The 20,242-nt window shown below is 53.5% G+C and overlaps 1 protein-coding gene across 1 annotated transcript; it reads right to left on the reverse strand.

Annotated features, from left to right (window-relative positions):
* Window positions 1-2,231: 2,231 nt before the first annotated feature.
* Window positions 2,232-7,589, reverse strand: TGOLN2 (trans-golgi network protein 2). The gene is made up of 4 exons (XM_058859111.1): window positions 7,262-7,589; window positions 5,608-6,902; window positions 5,100-5,183; window positions 2,232-4,586 (listed from the first exon to the last, which is right to left on the reverse strand). Exons 1-4 carry the CDS (start codon window positions 7,587-7,589, stop codon window positions 4,581-4,583), a joined length of 1,713 nt encoding a protein of 570 aa, XP_058715094.1. The 3' UTR covers window positions 2,232-4,580.
* Window positions 7,590-20,242: the final 12,653 nt, after the last annotated feature.

Here is a 20,242-nt window from a genome sequence, read left to right on the forward strand (position 1 = left end):
AGATGGCTTCAGGGAGAATGTAAGAGCTCCTTTCAGTGCCCTGGCACAGGCTGCCCAGAGAAGCTGTGGCTGCTTGTGGATCCCTGGAATTGTCTTCACAAGGCAGGGGTGGGATTGGGTGGTCTGTAAGGTCTCTCCCAAGCCATGGATCCTCGTCTGTGGTTAGAGGCCCACAGGGAGCCCCCAGGGACCCCAGAGAGCAGAACTGGGGGAGCTCAAGGTGGCCATTCTCCCCACAGACTGGTCAGGGGGAAGATTCAGCCAGGGGTGGGTGTGGAGTGTGACAGTGCAGACCTGGAGGCTGACCAAGGTGGAATCTGAAATGACCTTCCCATCCCTCCCTGCAGATGTTCACCTGCAGCCCAGGTAAGGGAGAGCCCCTGATGCACCATTTTGGTGTTTTTCTAATCCAAACAAACCTTCCCAGGCCATGGAATTTGTCTTGCAGAGGCAAAGCTGATGTGTTTGCTTGGCTGGTGCCCTGCCCATAAGGAAAATACCTGCTGTGGGATCAGCTTAGGTTCACCTATTTGCTCAGGAGGCTGTGCAAGATTCAAAGCTTTCAACAAAAGAAGATAAGAAAAAATAAACCCTGGGTGGTTAACAGGGTTTGCAGATCAGGTTCACTGGGGTCCGGAATGGAGGTCAGGGAGTGGATGTAGCAGCGTTTCACAGAACCATGGAATCATTTGGGCTGGAAAAACCCCAGGACCATCAGGTCCAACCATTCCCCCAGCACTGCCAAGGCCACCACTGACCCACGTCCCCAGGTGCCACATCCACACAGCTGCTAAATCCCCCCAGGGATGGGGACTCCACCACTGTCCTGAGCAGCTCTTTCCACAGAGGAACCTCGGACAGATCCAACCTAAACCTCTCCTGGCACAGCTTGAGGCCGTTTCCCCTTGTCCTGTCCCTTGTTCCCTGGGAGCAGACCCCAACCCCCAGCTGGCAGCACTCTCCAGTCAGCCTGTGCAGGAGCAGGAGGGCTGGAGGGCACAGACCCAAGCCCAGCACCCAGCTCAGTGCCCAGTTTCGCCCAGTTTCTCATGCATGAAACGTCTTCCGCCCTCTGGGCCCCTCTGCTAAACTGCCTCTATCGGAATGTGTCAGCAATTCAGCCCTGATAAGTAGAGCCCAACCCAGCTGGCAAAGCATTTCTGATTTGACATTATTTCCACTCATGGACTTCGACTCCTGGGCAGTCACTGTGGGCACACAGTCCCGTGGGCACTGCCCACCTCTGGAATGCTCCCACTGCTTCCTGCACCCAGGGCCAGGCCCTGACCTGAGGGGCTGCTCCTGCCTGCCAAAGTCTTTTGGGGCCTTCCCAGCCCCCTCAGATCAGGGTGAGAGCAGGAAAGGGGTTCAGCAAGCTCCTGGAGCACAGTGAGGTAGTTTTTTTTTGGGAAATCACCCTAAAGACACAGAGCAGTGCTTTGAGCCCCTCATAGCAAGGCTTGGAACTGGAGAGGTCTGTAAGGTCTCTCCCAACCCCACATCCCCATGGGAATCTTCATTTGATCCCCCCTTTTCACTCTTTTTTCCTCCTGCAAGCTGTCAGTAACCCCATCCCCAGGAAAACCAGTGGCCCTCCCTGTTCCCTGTCTGGCCAATTGGCCACTGCCAGGACTGGAGGGGAGTGGAAGGTGGGATTTCCTCCTTTTGGGGAAAAGAGGTGGGGGAAAGGAGAGAGCTTCCTCCATTCTCTGCAGGAAATACTCCCCAAAGAACCCTCATCATCCACTGGGGATCAGGCACGTTCTGTCCCCATTCCACAGCTGGCAGCAGCAGCCACACCATTCACTTTTCCTTTTTTTTCTCTTTGCTGCTGCTCCACCAGGCTGGGACATCCTGTGATTGCCCCCTGGGGCTCTCTGGAGGAGAAAGAAGAAATCTAAGAGGAGAGCTCAGGACTAAGCTCTGTCCAGAGCAGTTTAATCTCCTCTTGGGCCCTGACCTCACATCACCCCACGCCAGCCCCCGTGGAGCTGGGCTGACACCGGGCTCTGCAAAGCGGACTGGAAACTTCAAATCCGCTCTGGCCTCGGCCTGTCTGGGCTCCTTCCGGCTGCACACAGAGCTCTGAGCACACACAGCTCCACAAAAACAGGTGTTTTCATCAAAATCAAATTGGTTTTGCATAAAGAGGAGCCACCCTGAACCTTTGGTGCCAGGTGTCAATGAACACCATGCAAAGAACACGAAAAAAAACAAAACCAAGAGAGAAGTGAAAACTCAACCAGTTTTAAATCCATTTACTGACTTCACCACACAAAATAAAAAAAAAAACAGTACAAAGAGCTGTAAAAAATTCTGATCCTTCCAAGCAAGGTGCATTTCACTGCAGCAGAAAACAAATCATATGCTGGTTCAAGCCTAAAAAGTGGGAGTGTTTGGCAAAAAACCCTCTGTACCAACTGATACCATCCATGGAAAACACATATGTCCAAAGGGAAAAGGTTCTGTGCACCTTGACCCCTTTGGGACATGTTGCATAAACACCATAAAACTCAACAAACTGCAACCACTTGCCAGAGGTTTGGGCAGCCCACACTGTTGGTAGAACACAGCAGCCCCAGAAAGTGCTGGCAGGGAGATTCTGGGGGAAAAGCCCCAGAGTTCAGCCTGGTGTGAGATCTGCTTCTCCCCAGACCCAGCGCTTCCCAGAGCCATGAGGTGTGTCCTGATTACCCTAAGCAGCTTGTGCTTGGCTCAGCCTGGGATCGAGCTGTTTGAGGTCCAAAATATTCCCTCCCCTGTTGGCAGCAGGGTGGGATTCCCACAGCCTAGAGCAAGAGAGGATTTGAAACAGCTCCCAGGATAGAAAAATAAGTGGATGGTGGAAAAAAAAACCCCACCACCTTTCTAAATTATTATTCAATTAAAACCAAAACAGGACAAAGCAAGCATAGAGCACTCACACTCCAAAAAGCGCACACATCCAAAAAATCCTGGCTGGAGCAGCCCAGGAGCACACAGAATTCCACACACTGGAACAGGGTTTGTACCCCTGCTGTCACCAGCCAAAAGCCTGTGTCCCCCTCCCCAACCCTGCCCTGAAGCAGCCCCCCCAGCCTGGCTGATCCCACAGGAACTCTGGAGCGGGGTGATTTGCTGCTCCCACCCTTTCCCCTGAGAGTTACATTCCCAGTCCTGTTTCCCTTTCTCTTCCCTCCACCCTCCTGCTCTCCAAAACAACTCCTGGAAGTCCTTTTAGCATCCTAGATGTTTCCTAGGGAAACTCTGAGAATCTTTAAAGCCAAGAAGGACTCTCGTGCTCCTCGTGCTTGCCAACAGCCAGCAAAAAAGGCAAAGGAAGATTTTAGGGTTTGGAGAAGGTCAAGCCCTCTCTCCCCTCTTGGAATGAACTATTAGGAAGTAAAAACTAGAGCGGCAGCTTTCACAGTGACCAGAAAATGGCTCTGCCCTTGTCCAAGGTGACCAAAGAGCAAGGTGCTGATTGTTCCCAGGCCTGGGAAGGCCAGAGAAAAAAAACAAAACACCAGGAGGGAATTTAGGGAATTTAACCATCCTGGCATTCTTCCCGTGCAGTCAGTTGGCAAGTGCAGGACTGGCACGTGCCTGGCACCTGATGTGGTACAGCTGGGTTCCTCTATTCCATTTTTTTCTGCCTATACTGGAAAAATCCAAAGCAGGAGCCAAGCAGGTACTTTGTGCCTTCTCCAGCAACATCCCAGCTTGAACAAACCTCTGGGGAGTGGAAGTACAGGAATGAAAAGCACCTCAGCAGTGTCAGCCCTTGGTCTGAGCAGTACCCATCCAACACATCTGCAGGGACTGGGAGCTTCACTCACCCCAAACTCCTCAGGGATTTATATTCCTTCCTTCCTACACTTGACAAGGGGGAGGAAGCAATCTTCCCATCACAATCCCTGACCCCAACAGGGCACGGAGCTTCCCCAGGCTGACCCCCTCCTCCACAGCACTGTACCACAACCAACACCCCCAGGGCAGACAGCTGAACTGGGAGCACTGGGAGGGAAAGGACCTGCACAGAGCATGAAGGCTTTGAGCTACACCACAAAAACTGCTTCAGCATGGCCAAGGGTATGTGTGAGAAAGGGAATCTGAGTGTGAAATCTGAAAACTGATCAAGGAGAGAAAACCCAAATCTGAGGCTGTGGTGGGTCAATTCCAAACAAGTGCAAGAGAACTCACATGCTCCCAACTTGAGCATCCAAACCCAATGGATGGAGGAGAAGGAGAGGGGAGAGACCAAGGCAGCTTCGTTCCCAGGCAAGGGACAGTCCCGTGGCTCATTGTGCAGCAGATCCTTAACTTCCCCCACAAAAAGGAGGGATCAGTCCAGCAGAGGGCAAATTCCATTGCATTGGGACACAGAAGTTCTGGGTGTGCAGTTCTGGGACTGGCTTTTCCAGCAGCCAGACACCCAGGGGGAAAACAAGGCAGCTGGGAAAGGAGCAGTTAGGGAAGTGAGAAGTTTTATCAAGGTGCAGGTGCAAAACAGAAAGCGTTTTCCCTCCTTCCCGTGGACTGAAATCCATCAGTGGCAGCACTGCGTTCCCATTGGCAGCTGTCATAATCTGAGGAGGAATCTAGATCTGGAAAGGCAAAAGGAAAGGTTGGAACTATCTGAAAACTCAGAATTACTCTGCTGATCTGTCCAACTTGAGTGGGCTGAGAAGCTCCCAAAGCAAACTTGAGTTCTCGCCTTTGTTTTCCTACCTTTCCTCTTCCCATGGCAGAAAATAATTACAAGCACATCTGCCTTGAAGGGCAAGAGCTGGAAATAGGTTTCAAGGGAGAGAAGAAAGGGATTTCTCTACAAACCCTACCCTTCTCCCACTAAAATCCTCTCAGACAAGTCATTTGGATCAGTGACAAAGCTGTTCAGCACAGCCCAGCTCAAGACTGTCCCACCTGTACCCTGGGTCAGCTCTGCCAGCATTTCTCAGTCTTACTTTTTCCATTTCCTGGCAAAACCCTGTTTCTACAGCAAGCTGTGCTTTCCCAAACTGTCTGAGCTGGGGCTTTGGGACCCTTTCTAATGCAAAGGCCAACTGTATTTCCAACACACACCAGGCACCCCAACCCCCCTTTGGGCTGGGTCTCACCTTTTGATCCAGTCTCTGATAATCACCAGATTTGGGCCGTCGACCAGTTTTTGATCTTTTTCCTTCCAGAGCAAAAGCAATGATCTTTGGAGAGAGAAAAATGGAGACAGAGTGAGTGGAACAGCAGCTTCCAACACAGACTCACCTGTGGTTTTTCATTCACCTGCTCCTAAAACCCTTCTCCTGTGACGAAGTACTTAAAATATGTAAATGCCAGTACTCAACCCCAGCTAAGATGGATAATGAGGTTTGCTCAACGAGCAGAAAATAGTAAGAATTTGGTTTTTTTCTTCTCCCTCAAAACCAGCTTTATGTGAGAAAAAATAACCCCAATCTTGTGTAACCTGCTACAGAACACTGTCAGTAGGAAACTCTCAGAGAAAAGATGTGAAGGGGATTTCACACCCCTTCACACTGAACCAAACTAGGAGATACTGTAGTCAGGATGAGGGGAAAGGGCTGAGCAGGTCCCAGTCCCAACTTTCAGGGCTTGAACCTGGCTGCTCACCTTCCGTTTGTTGTGGTAGGCCACGTACAGGGCCGCAACGATAACGGCTGTGGTCACCAGGTAGGCAAAGAAGTGGCTGCTCTCTGAGCGGGCCCTGGGCAGGGAGGGAACACTGTTCCCTGTCTCCTGCTCCAAGGAGGTGTCACTGCCCTCCTCAGCCTCGTCCTCTGCAGGGTTTTCTTCATTTTCCAAAAAGCTGTTGTCCTCCACAGCAGAGGGAGAGGAGTGTGACACAGGGCTTTGGTCCTCCTGGGAGTTCTTTGGATTGTCCTGGCTGTGAGGCTGCTCGCCACCAGCACTGCCTTGGCTCTCACCAGCACTGCCCGGGGTCTCAGCCTGGGCCTGCTGCCCACTGCTGCCTCCGTTTGTGTGCCCACTACTGCCCTTGCCGTCCTGGGTGCCAGCCCCGTTCCTGTCATTGCTGCCCTGGTTGGTGCTCTGGTCCTTCTTGCTGTCCTGGTCCTTGTTGCCGTTTTGGGTGTTGCTGCCATTTGTGTTCTCGTTGTCCTTGCCGTCGCTGTTCGTGCCGTCGCCAGCCGTGCCCTTCTCACTTCCGTCTCCCTTGGTGTCCTTTTTCCCAGAGCTGCCTGGCTGCTTGTCGTCCTGGCTCTTCTGGTCTCCGCTCTGCCCATTGTTGTTGCTGCTGCCACTCTGGCCACCAGTGCCACTGCCAGTGTTGCCCTGGCCACCAGCGCTGCTGCCTGTGTTGCCCTCGCCCTCAGTGCCACTGGCTGTGTTGCCCTGGCCACCAGTGCCACTGCCAGTGTTGCCCTGGCCACCAGTGTTGCTGCCTGTGTTGTCCTGGCCACCAGTGTTGCTGCCTGTGTTGCCCTGGCCACCAGTGGCACTGCCAGTGTTGTCCTGGCCACCAGTGGCACTGCCTTTGTTGTCCTGGCCACCAGTGCCACCACCGTCTGTGCTGGCTGTGCTACCACCGCTGCTGTTCTGGCCTTCATTTCCTTGTTCCTTGCCTCCTGCATTGTTGCTTTCACTAGTCCCATCTGCACTTTGGCCATTCTGAGCAGCCTCCGTGGTGCTGGCTGTCTGTGACTCCTTCTTCTTCTTCTCCTCGTCCTCTTTGTTGTCATTTGCAGTTGGATTGTTGCTCTGGTCCTTGTTTTTGTTCACATCCATGCTGGTCCCGCTATTTGTGCCTGTTTCAGAGTTGCCATTTTTGAGTTTATCCTTCTGCTGGTTTTTGTTCTCTGGGGATGTGCTCTGGTTTTCCTGGTTGTCACCTCCTCCAGGTGCCCCGGCTGCCCCCGATTCGCCGGTCTCCGTTTGTGAGGTCTCTGCTGTGGGCAAACACGGGGAGCAGTCAGTCGGTACCGGGGGACAGCAGAGGGGAAACCGCCCCAGAGGGACGCTGGAACCCCCGGGGGGAACCCACGGGGGCAGGCGGGAGCAGAAGGGGAAGGGAACGGCGAGGGGCGGGGGGAACGGGGGTTCCCACGGCGGGAGGGGGAACCCCCGAGTGACCCGGGCTCAGGGGCAGAGGAGGCCCCGCAAACCGAGCGCGGTGCCCGACCCACCCCCGGCCCAGGGGCTTCGCTGCCCTCTCCTGCCCCTGCCACAGTCCCCCCGCCCGCTGCAGCTCCGCGACCCCTCCCCGGGCCCGCCAGGTCCCCCGCTCGGGGTGCCAGAGGCTCCTCACCCGCGGCACGGGCGGCGCAGAGCGCCAGGAGCAGCAGGAGCAGCAGCAGCGGCCGCGGGGCCTCCATGGCGGGCGGGCCCCTCAGCGCCGGCTCGGGCCGCAGCTGCCGCTTCCGGGCACCGATATCGCGAGATATGGGGGGGAGCGAGAACGGCGGCGAGGGGGCGGAGCCGAGGAGGAACGAGGTGGGGCTCGAACATTGGGCGGGGTCCCAGCGCGTGGGGCGTGGCCTGTGACGCAGAGGGGCGTGGCTCACTGGGGTATTAAGTGCGTGGGTGGGCGGGGCTTGTTCCTGCTGGGGGCGGGGCTTAGTGAGCCGGAGCACCATTGGGGGCGGTTGGCGCCCCCTGGCGGCTGCGGCGCTCCCCTCACCCAATCCCTGAGCGGTCACGGCCGCATTTTGGGGTAAAACCTGCCGGTTTGGGGTAAAACCTGCCGGTTTGGGGGAAAACCTGCCGGTTTGGAGTAAAACCTGCCTGTCTAGGGCTAAACCTGCCGGTTTGGGGTAAAACCTGCCGGTTTGGGGTAAAACCTGCCTGTCTAGGGCTAAACCTGCCGGTTTGGGGGAAAACCTGCCGGTTTGGGGGAAAACCTGCCTGTCTAGGGCTAAACCTGCCGGTGTGGGGTAAAACCTGCCTGTCTAGGGCTAAACCTGCCGGTGTGGGGTAAAACCTGCCGGTTTGGAGTAAAACCTGCCTGTCTAGGGCTAAACCTGCCGGTTTGGGGTAAAACCTGCCGGTTTGGGGGAAAACCTGCCGGTTTGGAGTAAAACCTGCCTGTCTAGGGCTAAACCTGCCGGTGTGGGGTAAAATCTGCCTGTCTAGGGCTAAACCTGCCGGTGTGGGGTAAAACCTGCCTGTCTAGGGCTAAACCTGCCGGTTTGGGGTAAAACCTGCCGGTTTGGGGGAAAACCTGCCGGTTTGGGGTAAAACCTGCCTGTCTAGGGCTAAACCTGCCGGTTTGGGGTAAAACCTGCCGGTCTGGGGGAAAACCTGACGCTTCGGTATCTGCTTCCCGGCCCTGAGGGTCCAGGCCCAAACCGGGCCGGGGTTTTTTGCCCTCTCAGTGTCACCGTGGGAGCGGCCCCGGCGCGGCCGCTGCTGCTGCTCCCGGGGGCTCGCGCGGCCACAAAAACCCCAAAATCCCCGGATTTCACCCCAAAACCCACCCCGGGACTTCAGCCCAAATTCCCGCCGGGATTTCCACCCGAAAACCCCAAATTTCTCCCCAAAATTTCCGAATATTGCCTCAAAATCCCGGGATTTCATACCAAAATCCTCCGGGATTTCACCCCAAAATCCCAAATTTTCCCCCAAAATCCCTGAATTTCATCTCAAAGTCTCATATTTTCCCCCAAATCCCCGAATTCCATCTCAAAATCCCAGATTTTCCCCCAAAATCCCCAAATTTCAGCCCCAAAATGGTGCTGAGCACCCTCGGGACGGAGCTCAGCACCCTCGGGATGGTGCTCAGCACCCTTGGGACTCATCCTGCACCCTCAGGATGGTGCTGAGCACCCTCAGGATGGATCCAGCACCTTCTGGAAGAGCCTCAGCACCCTCGGGATGGATCCAGCACCTTCTGGTAGAGCATCAGGACCCACGGGGCGATCCAGAACCTTCAGCACCGCTCAGCACCCGGCAGGATTGTCTAGAACCCCACAGAATGATCTAGAACCTCAGCACCATTCTGGACAGTCTAGAACCCCCGGGGTGGCTCCAGAACCTTCTGGAAGTCCCTCAGGAACCTTTCATGGACCTTTGGACCCAAACCTGCACGAATCTCCCTCTTTTTTTTCCCCTTTTTACACCATTTTTACCCCAAATTTTGTCTCTTTTTTTCCCGTTTTTGACCCAAATTTGGCCTCATTTGATTCTTTGGGGCCTCTTTGGAACCAAATCAGGACAATTTTTGGGATTTTCACCCATTTTTGCCCCAAATTTTGTCTCTTTTTTCCATTTTTATCCCAAATTTTCTCTTTTTTTCCCACTTCCCCCCAAAATTTTGTCCTTTTTTTCCCCATTTTTTCGTCCAATTATCTTTTTTTTTCCAGATTTTAGCCCAAATCTTTTTTTTTCCACTTTTCCCTTTAATTTTGTTGTTGCCGCCCATATTGCTTGGTTTTATTAAGTTCAGAGGTAGTTTACCCCAGTTGCTCCCCGGTCATAAAGAATGGTTTGTCCCCAGGTGCCCATCATGGTAAACCCTTCCCATTTTTCCAGATTGTTCCCCATCCATCACCCTAATCCTGCCCCTAAGCCCTGTCAATCTATGTGAACCCCCACCTTTTGTTCCAGTTCTTTCCCTGCCTATCATCCCTTCCTCGACGCCCTATTGATTGTACAGTTGCTTTCCCCCCCCCGGGTCCCTACCATTGGTCCTGCATATTGTAATCCCCACCCTTAACCCCTCCGTTGCTGTTGTCCCATTGGTCACCATACGAGCCGCCCACGGTCCTTAAAACCTGGCGCATGGGGGTGCCCAGGGTCTCGGCTCAGACCTCTCCCCTGTGGTCCCAGCTCTGCACCTGTTGGAATAAACTTGTTCCTGGGAAATCGGAGGAGTTTGAGCACTCTTTCTCCCTTCGTCACAACCTGTGTCGCCCTGTAAGCCTCAACGCCAGAGCGCAGAGGAGCTCTGGAGGTTCCAGGTTGAGCCTCGCAGTGCTAGCCTGGTTCCCCACTCCTGCCGCTGACATCGGCCACAGCTAGCCGAGGCAAAAGAGGCCGATTCGGGCAGCGACAGATGACGCTCAACGCGGGGCCTCTCGTGAGACGTGGAGACCCCCGGAGAAGTCGGTGAATCTACGCACTTGTGTGGATTTTACAAAAGACTGTGAGCGGCAGCTACCCCGGTAGAGCAAACTCATTTTTGTCGAGTGCTGCTCCTGGGGATCGAGGTGGCAACCGTCGACGTGCCGACGATCGCCTCGGGGTTTGTGGACGTCTCCTGCAGCACCGGTTCGGACTTGGGTGAGTAGCCCCACGTGGGGGACGAGGGGGTGTGCAAGTGTGTGCAGCTCCCCCTGCTGTGTGTTGGTGTGCAGCTCCCCCTGCTGTGTGTTGAGAATCCCTCGGGGAGGGAGTGTGGGGTAGCCCGGTTCAGACCCGTACTTTGTTACGTGTGCCTTTAGCTGCAGGGGGTGGTGGGAATTGCTGTGCTGGGGTTAAAAAGATGGGCGCACGTCTGTCAGCACAGCAAAAAAGAGTTTTCTACCAAGTTGTGACTACCCTTGAAGGAGAGAGTAGACGGTTTTCTCGTGGGAGGGTGAAACAGTTTGTGAGATGGCTGTTCCTGCATTTCCCCAACTTCACCCCAGACAGAGCAAACACCGTAGAGTTTTGGAATGAAGTCGGAATAAAGTTAACAGAGTTAGTAAATGAAGGAGATACATCGGCTGACAAATTTGTAACATTGTTTATCTTAATTCAGTCTGCCGTAATAAAAGAAAAAAATTTGCAGGAGCAGCTGCCACAGACTGCCCCGGTTTCCCCAGTTTCCCCATCCCCGTGTTCCTCTCCCCCTGATCCCGAGTTGAGGGAGACCTGCGGAGCGACCTGCAGGGCAAATTGTCCTGTTCAGGGTTCCCCCAAGGGTAACAGGACCCCTGGCCCCCCACGTCTCTCCCAGAACCCCTGCCCTGGTAGCCCTGGCCAAGTTACCAGAGCACTTTTCGATTCCCCCGTCTCCCCAGTTACAAACCCTCAGCTAAACATTTCCCAAGTTGCAAGTCCCCAGTTTTCACCCTCAGACCCCCGTGCCTCAGTTTCCCCCAGTTTCCAGTGTTCCCCTGTGTTCCCCTACCCCTCTCCTAACCCTCAAGAGGGCTCCCGGAGGGCACAAAATGGCGGGGACCACATGGCTGGGACCTTCCCTTGTGCCTCTTCTCCCCATAATCCCTTTCAGACCCCCAGGAACAACCCTTTCCTCCCTAGCTCCACCCCTTCTCCCTACCCTAACTCCACCCAGTTCCCCTCGAAAACCTCCTCCTCCTCAGGGGCGGGCCCCTCTGAAGTCATGCACCTAAACCCCGCCTTTTCTGATTGCCGCTCCTCCCCCTTGCCCTCCTCCTCAGTCGGTCCTCCAGTCCCGCCCCCTCCGGCTCCTGGTTCCCACGCCCTTTCTTCCGGTTCCCACGGTACCACACCCGGTTCCCATGCTTTGGGAGCTAGAGGTGGTAAGCCTGGAAGCCAGAACCCGGAACAGGTAGAAATCCCCCTTGCCGCACCGGTGACTTCTAGTGGAAGGGGGGGGCGGTCCCGGGAATGGGAAGCCCTCTCCTTCCAGACTAAGAGAGAGCTGTGCAAGGCACAGAAGGAGTTTGGGAGAGGTAGTGAATATTTTAAAGGTCTATTAAAAGCTACCTTTTCTGCGAACGAAATGGTGCCCAGTGATCTGAAGGAGCTGTTTTCCTGCCTCCTTTCCACAGCTGACTTCAGGTTGTGGAAACAGGGGTGGAAGAGATCATTAGAGACCATCCTTCCAAGCCTCTTGCACAGTATTGATAGATGTATAGATGGAGTCCCTCTGACTTTAGATCACTTGTGCGGTGAGGGAAATTGGGACAAGCCAGAGGAGCAGGCCAGGGTATTACCCCGGCCTGTCCTGATTAAAATCATGGAGGCCGCAGAAAAGGTTTTCAATACATTACCTGAGGAGGGACCCCAGATAAATTTAATGAGTATTTTCCAGCTCCCTAATGAACCTTTTAATAAGTTTATCAATAGATTGCAAGCCCAGGCAGAGAAGCAAGTAGAAGAGGCAAATCTACAAGAACAGCTTGTATTAGAAGTGGCAAAAGCCAATGCCAATGACATCTGTAAACAAATAATTTTCAGTTTGCCTCTCTACCCAACCCCGACACTAGACATCCTTATCGAAGCCTGCTCCAGGAAGGTGCCGATGATGGGGATGTCCAGAGCCATCCCACCGCAACAGTTGAGACGAGCGCCTACGGCAGCAGTGATGCAGTTTCCACCATCACCAGCGCGTCAACCACTGTGTTTCCGCTGCAGGCAACCTGGACATCTAGCTAGGGACTGCCCGGCAGAGCATCCTAGCCAAGGGAGCAGTGCGGGGGCGAGGGCAAACAATACAATAATAAAAAAAAACTAGGGGAGCTGCGCGAGCCTGCCCCGCGCGAAGCGATAAATGGGGCAGGTCTTGCGGGGGAGGGGGGCTTTTCACATCAGGCTTGGACACCCAACCGGACGCGACATCTAACCACCACCAAGGACATCCTCTTTCAAACCCAGCACTGGACAGTAGTTGCTGTGGATCCACTGGAGGGAGGCAAGAAAAACACTGGATGTGACTGTAAGTACATCGCCATCGGGGACACTAAACACACACCCCCAGAGATTGAGATCTCCCCGATCACCTTCCCAGAGGGTCCGGAAGATCTCCTCCTCTTAGCGCGCTGCATTCACCCACCATATTTTCTCCCAAAGGGGCAAATCATAGCCCAATATATTCCTGTCCCGGAGGGAGTCCCAGTGGACGACCACGCACCAGGCGTCTACTGGACAGAAATAGTGGGTGAGGACAAACCCATCATCGATTGCAGCATCAAGCAGGGTGCGGAATCTGTCCATCTGAAGGGTCTGCTTGATACGGGGGCAGATGTGACGATCATCCCCCAGAGGAGATGGCCGTCACATTGGGAGCTGCAACCTGTGGCAGGGAAAATTCAGGGTATAGGGGGTACTCAATTAGCGCAAGTATCAAGGAGCGTAGTGCAAATTATGGGGCCGGATGGGCAATTAGCAAATTTACGCCCATTCATTGCGGATTTCCAGGTTCCCTTGTGGGGGAGAGACCTTATGTCACAATGGGGGGTAAAGATTGAAATCCCGAAAACCCCTCGGGATTTTTAATAGCGGCCACTGTGGAGCGCCCCTTCCAAAAACTTGATTGGACCACTGATGAAGCAATCTGGATTGATCAGTGGCCGCTTCGAAAAGACAAATTAAGAGCGCTCAACGAGCTCGTAGAGGAGCAATTATTAAAAGGTAATATTGTAGAGACTACCAGCCCTTGGAACTCCCCAGTATTTGTTATCCGGAAGCCGGGGAAAGACAAGTGGCGGCTCCTTCACGACCTTCGTGCCATCAATAAAATCATTGTTGACATGGGACCCCTCCAACCAGGGATGCCTACTCCAACGATGCTCCCCCGAAATTGGAATCTGGCCGTAATTGATATAAAAGACTGCTTCTTTCAAATTCCCTTGCACCCCGATGACGCCCCACGGTTTGCCTTCTCGGTGCCCACCCTCAACCGAGAAGCCCCAATGAGGAGATTCCACTGGCGGGTGTTGCCACAAGGCATGAAGAATTCACCCACCATCTGCCAGTGGTATGTCTCCTCATTGCTGTCTCCCGTGCGCAAAGAGATGGGGGAGGTCATCATCCATCACTATATGGATGATGTCCTAGTGTGCGCCCCCCATGACGATCTACTCACCCGATCACTTGACCGAGTGGTTAAGGCTTTAACATCTGCAGGCTTTCAACTCCAGGAGGATAAAGTTCAACGGATGCCACCCTGGAAGTATCTGGGTCTGCGGATTGCTGAGAGGACCGTTGTGCCTCAAAAATTGGCAATAAACAGCAATCCGAAAACCTTGTCAGACCTTCACTCGCTGTGTGGGACCTTAAACTGGGTCAGGCCTTGGCTGGGCCTTTCCACTGAAGACCTAGCCCCCCTCTTCACACTTTTGAAGGGGGAGAAAGAGCTGAGTTCTCCCAGGACCCTGACCCCAGAAGCGAGGAAAGCCCTGGAGAAAGTAGAAGAGGCCCTTGTTGAAAGACAGGCGCATCGGTACGAACCGACCCTGCCTTTTGAGTTTATTGTGCTCGGGAGAATGCCACACCTCAGTGGGCTGATTTTTCAGTGGGACCAGGGCTCAAAGGATCCCCTCTTAATCATAGAGTGGGTTTTCTTGAGCCATCAAAGGTCCAAAAGTGTCACCCGGCCACAGGAGCTGATGGCTCAGCTCATCGGGAGAGCTCGGGCCAGGCTTCGGGAGATGGCTGGGTGCGACTTTGCATGCATTCGGGTACCAGTCAGCTTGTCTCGGGACAAAGAGTCCCCAAATAAGCTGACAAAAGAGATGTTTAATCAGTTACTTCGGGAAAATGAGACACTCCAGATTGCTTTAGATAGTTTTGAGGGCCAGGTCTCTGTTCATGCCCCTGCCCACAAATTTTTCAATTCCAAATTCGAACCAATTCCAAAAGAAGTACGGAGCAGGAAGCCCCTCAAAGCCCTGACTGTGTTCACTGACGCATCCGGGGCATCTCACAAGTCTGTGGTGACTTGGAGAAATCCTGAGACTCAGCAGTGGGAAGCAGATGTTCAATATGTGGAGGGATCTCCACAGGTTGCTGAGTTGGATGCAGTCGTCAGGGCCTTTGAGAGGTTCTCTGAACCTTTCAATTTAGTCACTGATTCGGCCTATGTTGCAGGGGTGGTTGCCAGAGCGGAACACGCTGCCCTGAAGGAGGTCTCTAACCCAAAATTGTTCGAGTTGCTTTCTAAATTAATATATACTGTTTCCCACAGGAAGCAACCATTCTTCGTGATGCATGTGAGGTCGCACACAGATCTCCCCGGCCCAGTAGCCGAGGGAAACCAGATGGCTGATTCCCTCGCTGCCCCTGTTTCCATGGCTCAGCTCCCCGATCGGTTCCAACAAGCTAAGCTGAGCCACCAAATGTTCCATCAGAATGTGCCTGGCCTGGTCCGCCAATTCCACCTGCGGCGGGATCAGGCCAGAGCCATTGTGGCCACATGCCCCCATTGCCAGACCACTGTCATGCCCTCTCTAGGGGCGGGGGTGAACCCTCGAGGCCTGGGGAGCTGTGAGGTGTGGCAGATGGATATAACTCACATTCCCGAATTTGGCGGGCTGAAGTTCGTACATGTATCCATAGACACTTTCTCAGGGGCAGTCTTTGCTTCTGCCCACACAGGAGAGAAAGCCGAGCAGGTCTGCAAACACCTCTTGCAGGCTTTCTCTGTGCTGGGGGTCCCCAAAGAGCTAAAGACAGATAATGGCCCAGCATACATTTCCAGGAAACTGGAAGAATTCCTGCAGAGTTGGGGAGTGACACATAAGAGAGGCATCCCACACTCCCCCACCGGCCAAGCGATTGTAGAGCGAGCCCACCAGTCGCTCAAACGCGTCCTAAAACGTCAATGGGATTCAATGAAAGGTTGCGCCCCTCAGGATAGGCTATCAAAGGCGCTGTTTACTGTCAATTTTCTGAACTGTACTGATACTAATCCCAATCCTCCAGTGGCACTGCACTTTAACTCCACCAGCAACTACGAGCTCCAACATCGCCCTCCAGTGCTGGTCCGAGACCCAGAGACCCAAAAGATCATGGGTCCATTCGATCTGGTGACCTGGGGGCGAGGTTACGCTTGCGTCTCCTCGCCCCAGGGACTAAGGTGGATCCCACAAAAGTGGGTGAAACCTTATGTCCCAAAACATCCTACCAGGCCACCAGATGAGCAAGAGGATGTCGCTGCGTCCGTGCAGGCCGCCCCAGTAACCCCCGAGGACGACGAGGAGGAGGAATGTCTCGAACCCCTTTTCTCTATTGATTTTTTGCTCTCCCTTTATGTTAACTGAAGTATTTGTTTTCCTTTAATTTTAGAGAGCCATCAGAAGGATGACCACCCCGAACGTCGCACTAGCCACCGTGCTCCTACAGGATGGGGTGTCTCCGGATGGCTCTCTTCTGTTATAAGAACCATATTATAGATTGTTTTTGTGAATTTTATTAGGTACATTCGCGGTATTGCGGAAGTGGTTAATTCAATTTATCCTTTCTTTGTTATTCCCCCCACAGCAAGTTAACTATGTTGATGTAAACCCTCTTTCCCCTCCTCCTCCTCTTCCCTCTCCCACTCCTGAATGGTTTGCTGTACCCTCTGCTCCCCTAGACCCCACGCCTTCCTCTGTTTCTTAAAAGGAAAGGGGGAGATGTTGCCGCCCATATTGCTTGGTTTTATTAAGTTCAGAGGTAGTTTACCCCAGTTGCTCCCCGGTCATAAAGAATGGTTTGTCCCCAGGTGCCCATCATGGTAAACCCTTCCCATTTTTCCAGATTGTTCCCCATCCATCACCCTAATCCTGCCCCTAAGCCCTGTCAATCTATGTGAACCCCCACCTTTTGTTCCAGTTCTTTCCCTGCCTATCATCCCTTCCTCGACGCCCTATTGATTGTACAGTTGCTTTCCCCCCCCCGGGTCCCTACCATTGGTCCTGCATATTGTAATCCCCACCCTTAACCCCTCCGTTGCTGTTGTCCCATTGGTCACCATACGAGCCGCCCACGGTCCTTAAAACCTGGCGCATGGGGGTGCCCAGGGTCTCGGCTCAGACCTCTCCCCTGTGGTCCCAGCTCTGCACCTGTTGGAATAAACTTGTTCCTGGGAAATCGGAGGAGTTTGAGCACTCTTTCTCCCTTCGTCACAACCTGTGTCGCCCTGTAAGCCTCAACGCCAGAGCGCAGAGGAGCTCTGGAGGTTCCAGGTTGAGCCTCGCAGTGCTAGCCTGGTTCCCCACTCCTGCCGCTGACATCGGCCACAGCTAGCCGAGGCAAAAGAGGCCGATTCGGGCAGCGACATTTTGTCACTTTTTTCCCATTTTTATCCCAAATTTTCTCCTTTTTTTCCACTTTTCCAACAAATTTTGTCTCTTCTTTTTCCCCTTTTTCTTCAGATTTTCTTTTTTTTTGTTTTTTCCCCCAAATTTTCTCTTTTTTTTCCACTTTCCCCCCAATTTGGCCTCATTTTCCCTTTTTTGCCCCCTTGCCACCCAATTTTCTCCCCCTTTTTCCACCTTTCCCCAACTTTCAGCCATTTCTGACCCAAATCCTCCCCGATTTTTCCCCTTTTTTCCCCATTCCCACCCAAATTTTCCCATCCCCCCCTGGGATTTTTCCCGGATTTTCCCAATTTCCCTTTTTTTTTCCCCAATTCCCGGGATTTTCTTTATTCCCAATTTGGTTTTTTTCCCCCATTCCCGTTTTTTTTCCCTATTTCCGCTTTTCCACAATTCCCGTTTTTCTCTTTATTCCTGGGTTTTTTTCCCAATTTCCGGGGTTTTTTTATTCCCGTTTTTTTCCCCAATTCCCCCTTTTTTTCCCCCCCCGTTTTTTTTTTTTTTCCGATTCCATTTTTTTCCCCCAATTCCAGATTTTCCCCCCCGTTCCCGTTTTTCCCCGGATTCCAGGGATTTTCCATCACATTGATGTTTGTGGGTAGTGGACCGAGTGGCCAAGGCCACCGTGCTGTTCCTTGAGCCAGGGTGTTTGCCTTGCTGTAAAACACAACAGAGGGCAGCTGCTGCTCCTGGATCGTGGATTCATGGAATATTTCAGGCTGGATACCCCACAAGGATGGTGGAATCCGGCTCCTGGCCCTGCAGAGGAGACCCCAACACCTGAGCACGTCATCACCTGAACAGCAACTCCACATTCTGCTTCCAGCTCTGGAGTGTTCCTGGGCTGGTGCCATCATAAATCCTTGTGGATTCACTTTTTGGGGATGGCTCTGAGAGTAGCCACCACGAGCAGGCTGGACACACAAATCTGGCCTTAATTAACACTAATTGGGGTGTTTTAATGTGGTGTCCCAAGGTCTGGTGTCAAGATAATAAAGTCCTCACCTCATCTGACATGTCTGCATCCCCCATCCCGCCCCTTCCCCCTGAGGGCTAATCTGGTCAGGATAAAGGATCAAAAGGAGAAACAATTAGCAAATGGAAGAATTTAATGATGCTAATTAAAATGGATTAAGTGTAGCCACTGCCTCTGCACCAGCTGCTTTGGCAGGAGCCCGGAGAACGTGGAGCACCAGCCTTATCCCGGTGCAGAGCGGGATAACAGGACATCTGGTGCGCCCTCCCCTCCAGCCCCCGAAAAAAAGAGGTTTGAAGAAACCTCGGAATTGGTGGTGGAGCCCCTAATTAGCTCCATCTCTGCAGGAGACCCCTGGGACCTCATTAGGCTTTTCAATTAGTGCCTGGCCAGCCTGCAGGGGGGGCGGGGGGAAAGGCTGGGGGAGGGGGCTGCAATTAAGCAATGGGGCTGAGGTGACAGAATAACCCCGTGCCCAGAAAGCGGCCGGGAAAGCTCCAGGCTGGCTCCAAGCTGGCTCCCAGATGCTCCCAAGGAGCCCTTAACGAGCTCCTGGCAATGAACCCCAGGGGCTGGGGCTGAGGGGGGCCCGTGCCCCCCGTAGAAAGTTTTCAGCCTTTCCATGGAACCAGGGAATGGTTTGGGCTGGATGGAATCTCAAAGGAATCTCCTCGTTCCACCCCACTGCCACGGGCTGGGACACCTTCCACCGTCCCAGGTGGCTCCAAGCCCCGTCCAGCCTGGCCTGGGACACCTCCAGGGATGGAGCAGCCAGTTCCACCCCAAGCACAGCTCTGCAGCATCTCCTCACCTGGAGCAGCCCCAGGCAAGAGACGCCAGACGCCTCCCGAGCTTTGTTTCACTCTGGGATGGGCAGCAGTGACGTGACTGGGAGTTACCAGGGACAGCTGCTCATTTCCAGTCCCAGCTCCATCATCCACACCGATGCTCCCAGCTCCCTGCCTCGACAGGACCCCGTCACAGGCATGCTGGCCCCTCTTCCAGCTGTTCTGTGCCTCTCAGCTAGGGCAGGATCCAGCTGTCCCACCTCTCTCACGCTGTGCTATCCCTTCCCTCTGCTGCTGACACTCCATTTCATCTCCTCCTGGCCTTTTCTCCCCTGGATGTGGTTTAGAAAGAACAATTTGCTCCAGTCCTCTGTCATGAGCAGAGACACCTCCTACAGAAGTATTCCAGAGGACAAATAAAATCCAGAAGGACCCATTTTCCATGGAGAACCATTCTGAATCCGGTATTTTTATCCAGCTTTATTGCTGCAGGCATGATGGACACGTTGATCCCGTGATCTGTTCCACGATGACAGCTCCAGTGGGTTCACCCAGGACTGGAGCAATGCATCCCTGCTCTCACCTTCTTCCCCAGGAGCAGCAAGGCCAGGAGGGTTTGGTGACCAGTTCCTTGTGGCAGGGATAATCCCATGACGTCTCAGCTCCAGAGCGCCGCGAAAGCCTTGGAACAGATGTTCCTTTTCCGTATGGGAAAACACTGAGTAAAACAAAGGAATATTCTCCTGCTGAAGCCCAACATCTGTTTGAAGCTGTCTGGCTCTGGTTCAGATTTAATTCTTGTGACAGGTCTCTTCATGCCTCTAATGTCCCATGAAATCCAATTCAAGGAGCTGTTTGTCCGCAGCCTGCTCCTGGTGTTGGGGAGAGCAGGGCCGCATGTCGTCCAGGCGTTCCTCACCAAAACCAGTTTCTTGGAACAGTTTCTCTCAAAAAAAGCTCTGCTTTGCCTCTTTTCAAGCGACAGCCATGCACATTTTGGGTGACACCCTAATCCCCTCCACCCCAACGCTCACACGACTATGGGACACGTGGCTGCTCCTCCCGGGTGCTCCTGAGGAGCAGTCGTGCTCCACTCCAGAATTTACACGATCCTTTTCTCTTTGAAAACAAGAAATTTAAATAATTTGGAGCATGGAATGGAAGCATCTCCCAAATTTGGGGTTGTCTTGGGTGTGACAACAGTAAGGGTGCTCTGGGTACTCGGAGGATTTGGTGGCACCCAATTCTCTGTTCATGGCTCCCAGCTTGACTCTGGGAGCTCTGGGATGCTCCAGTCTGGGAATTTCAGCTGTTCACATGATGGTCCTGAGCTAGACAGAGAAGCCATGCTCCTGCCTCAGGTCCCACTGCTGCTTGCAAAGGCATCAGGAGCTTTCACAAGGTTTTGGGAGCTGGCCCTGGCCCCAGGTGTGTCCCCAGGGCTCAGCCAAGGGCTGATGCCAGTGCCTGTAGTTGGGGACTGGTTCAGGCGTGAGTTCTTAGTAGTTCTGCCCATCTCTGATGTGAAAATCCTCAAA

This window comes from Poecile atricapillus, chromosome 29 (assembly GCF_030490865.1).
Source record: "Poecile atricapillus isolate bPoeAtr1 chromosome 29, bPoeAtr1.hap1, whole genome shotgun sequence".
In the NCBI taxonomy this organism is placed as follows: domain Eukaryota; kingdom Metazoa; phylum Chordata; class Aves; order Passeriformes; family Paridae; genus Poecile; species Poecile atricapillus.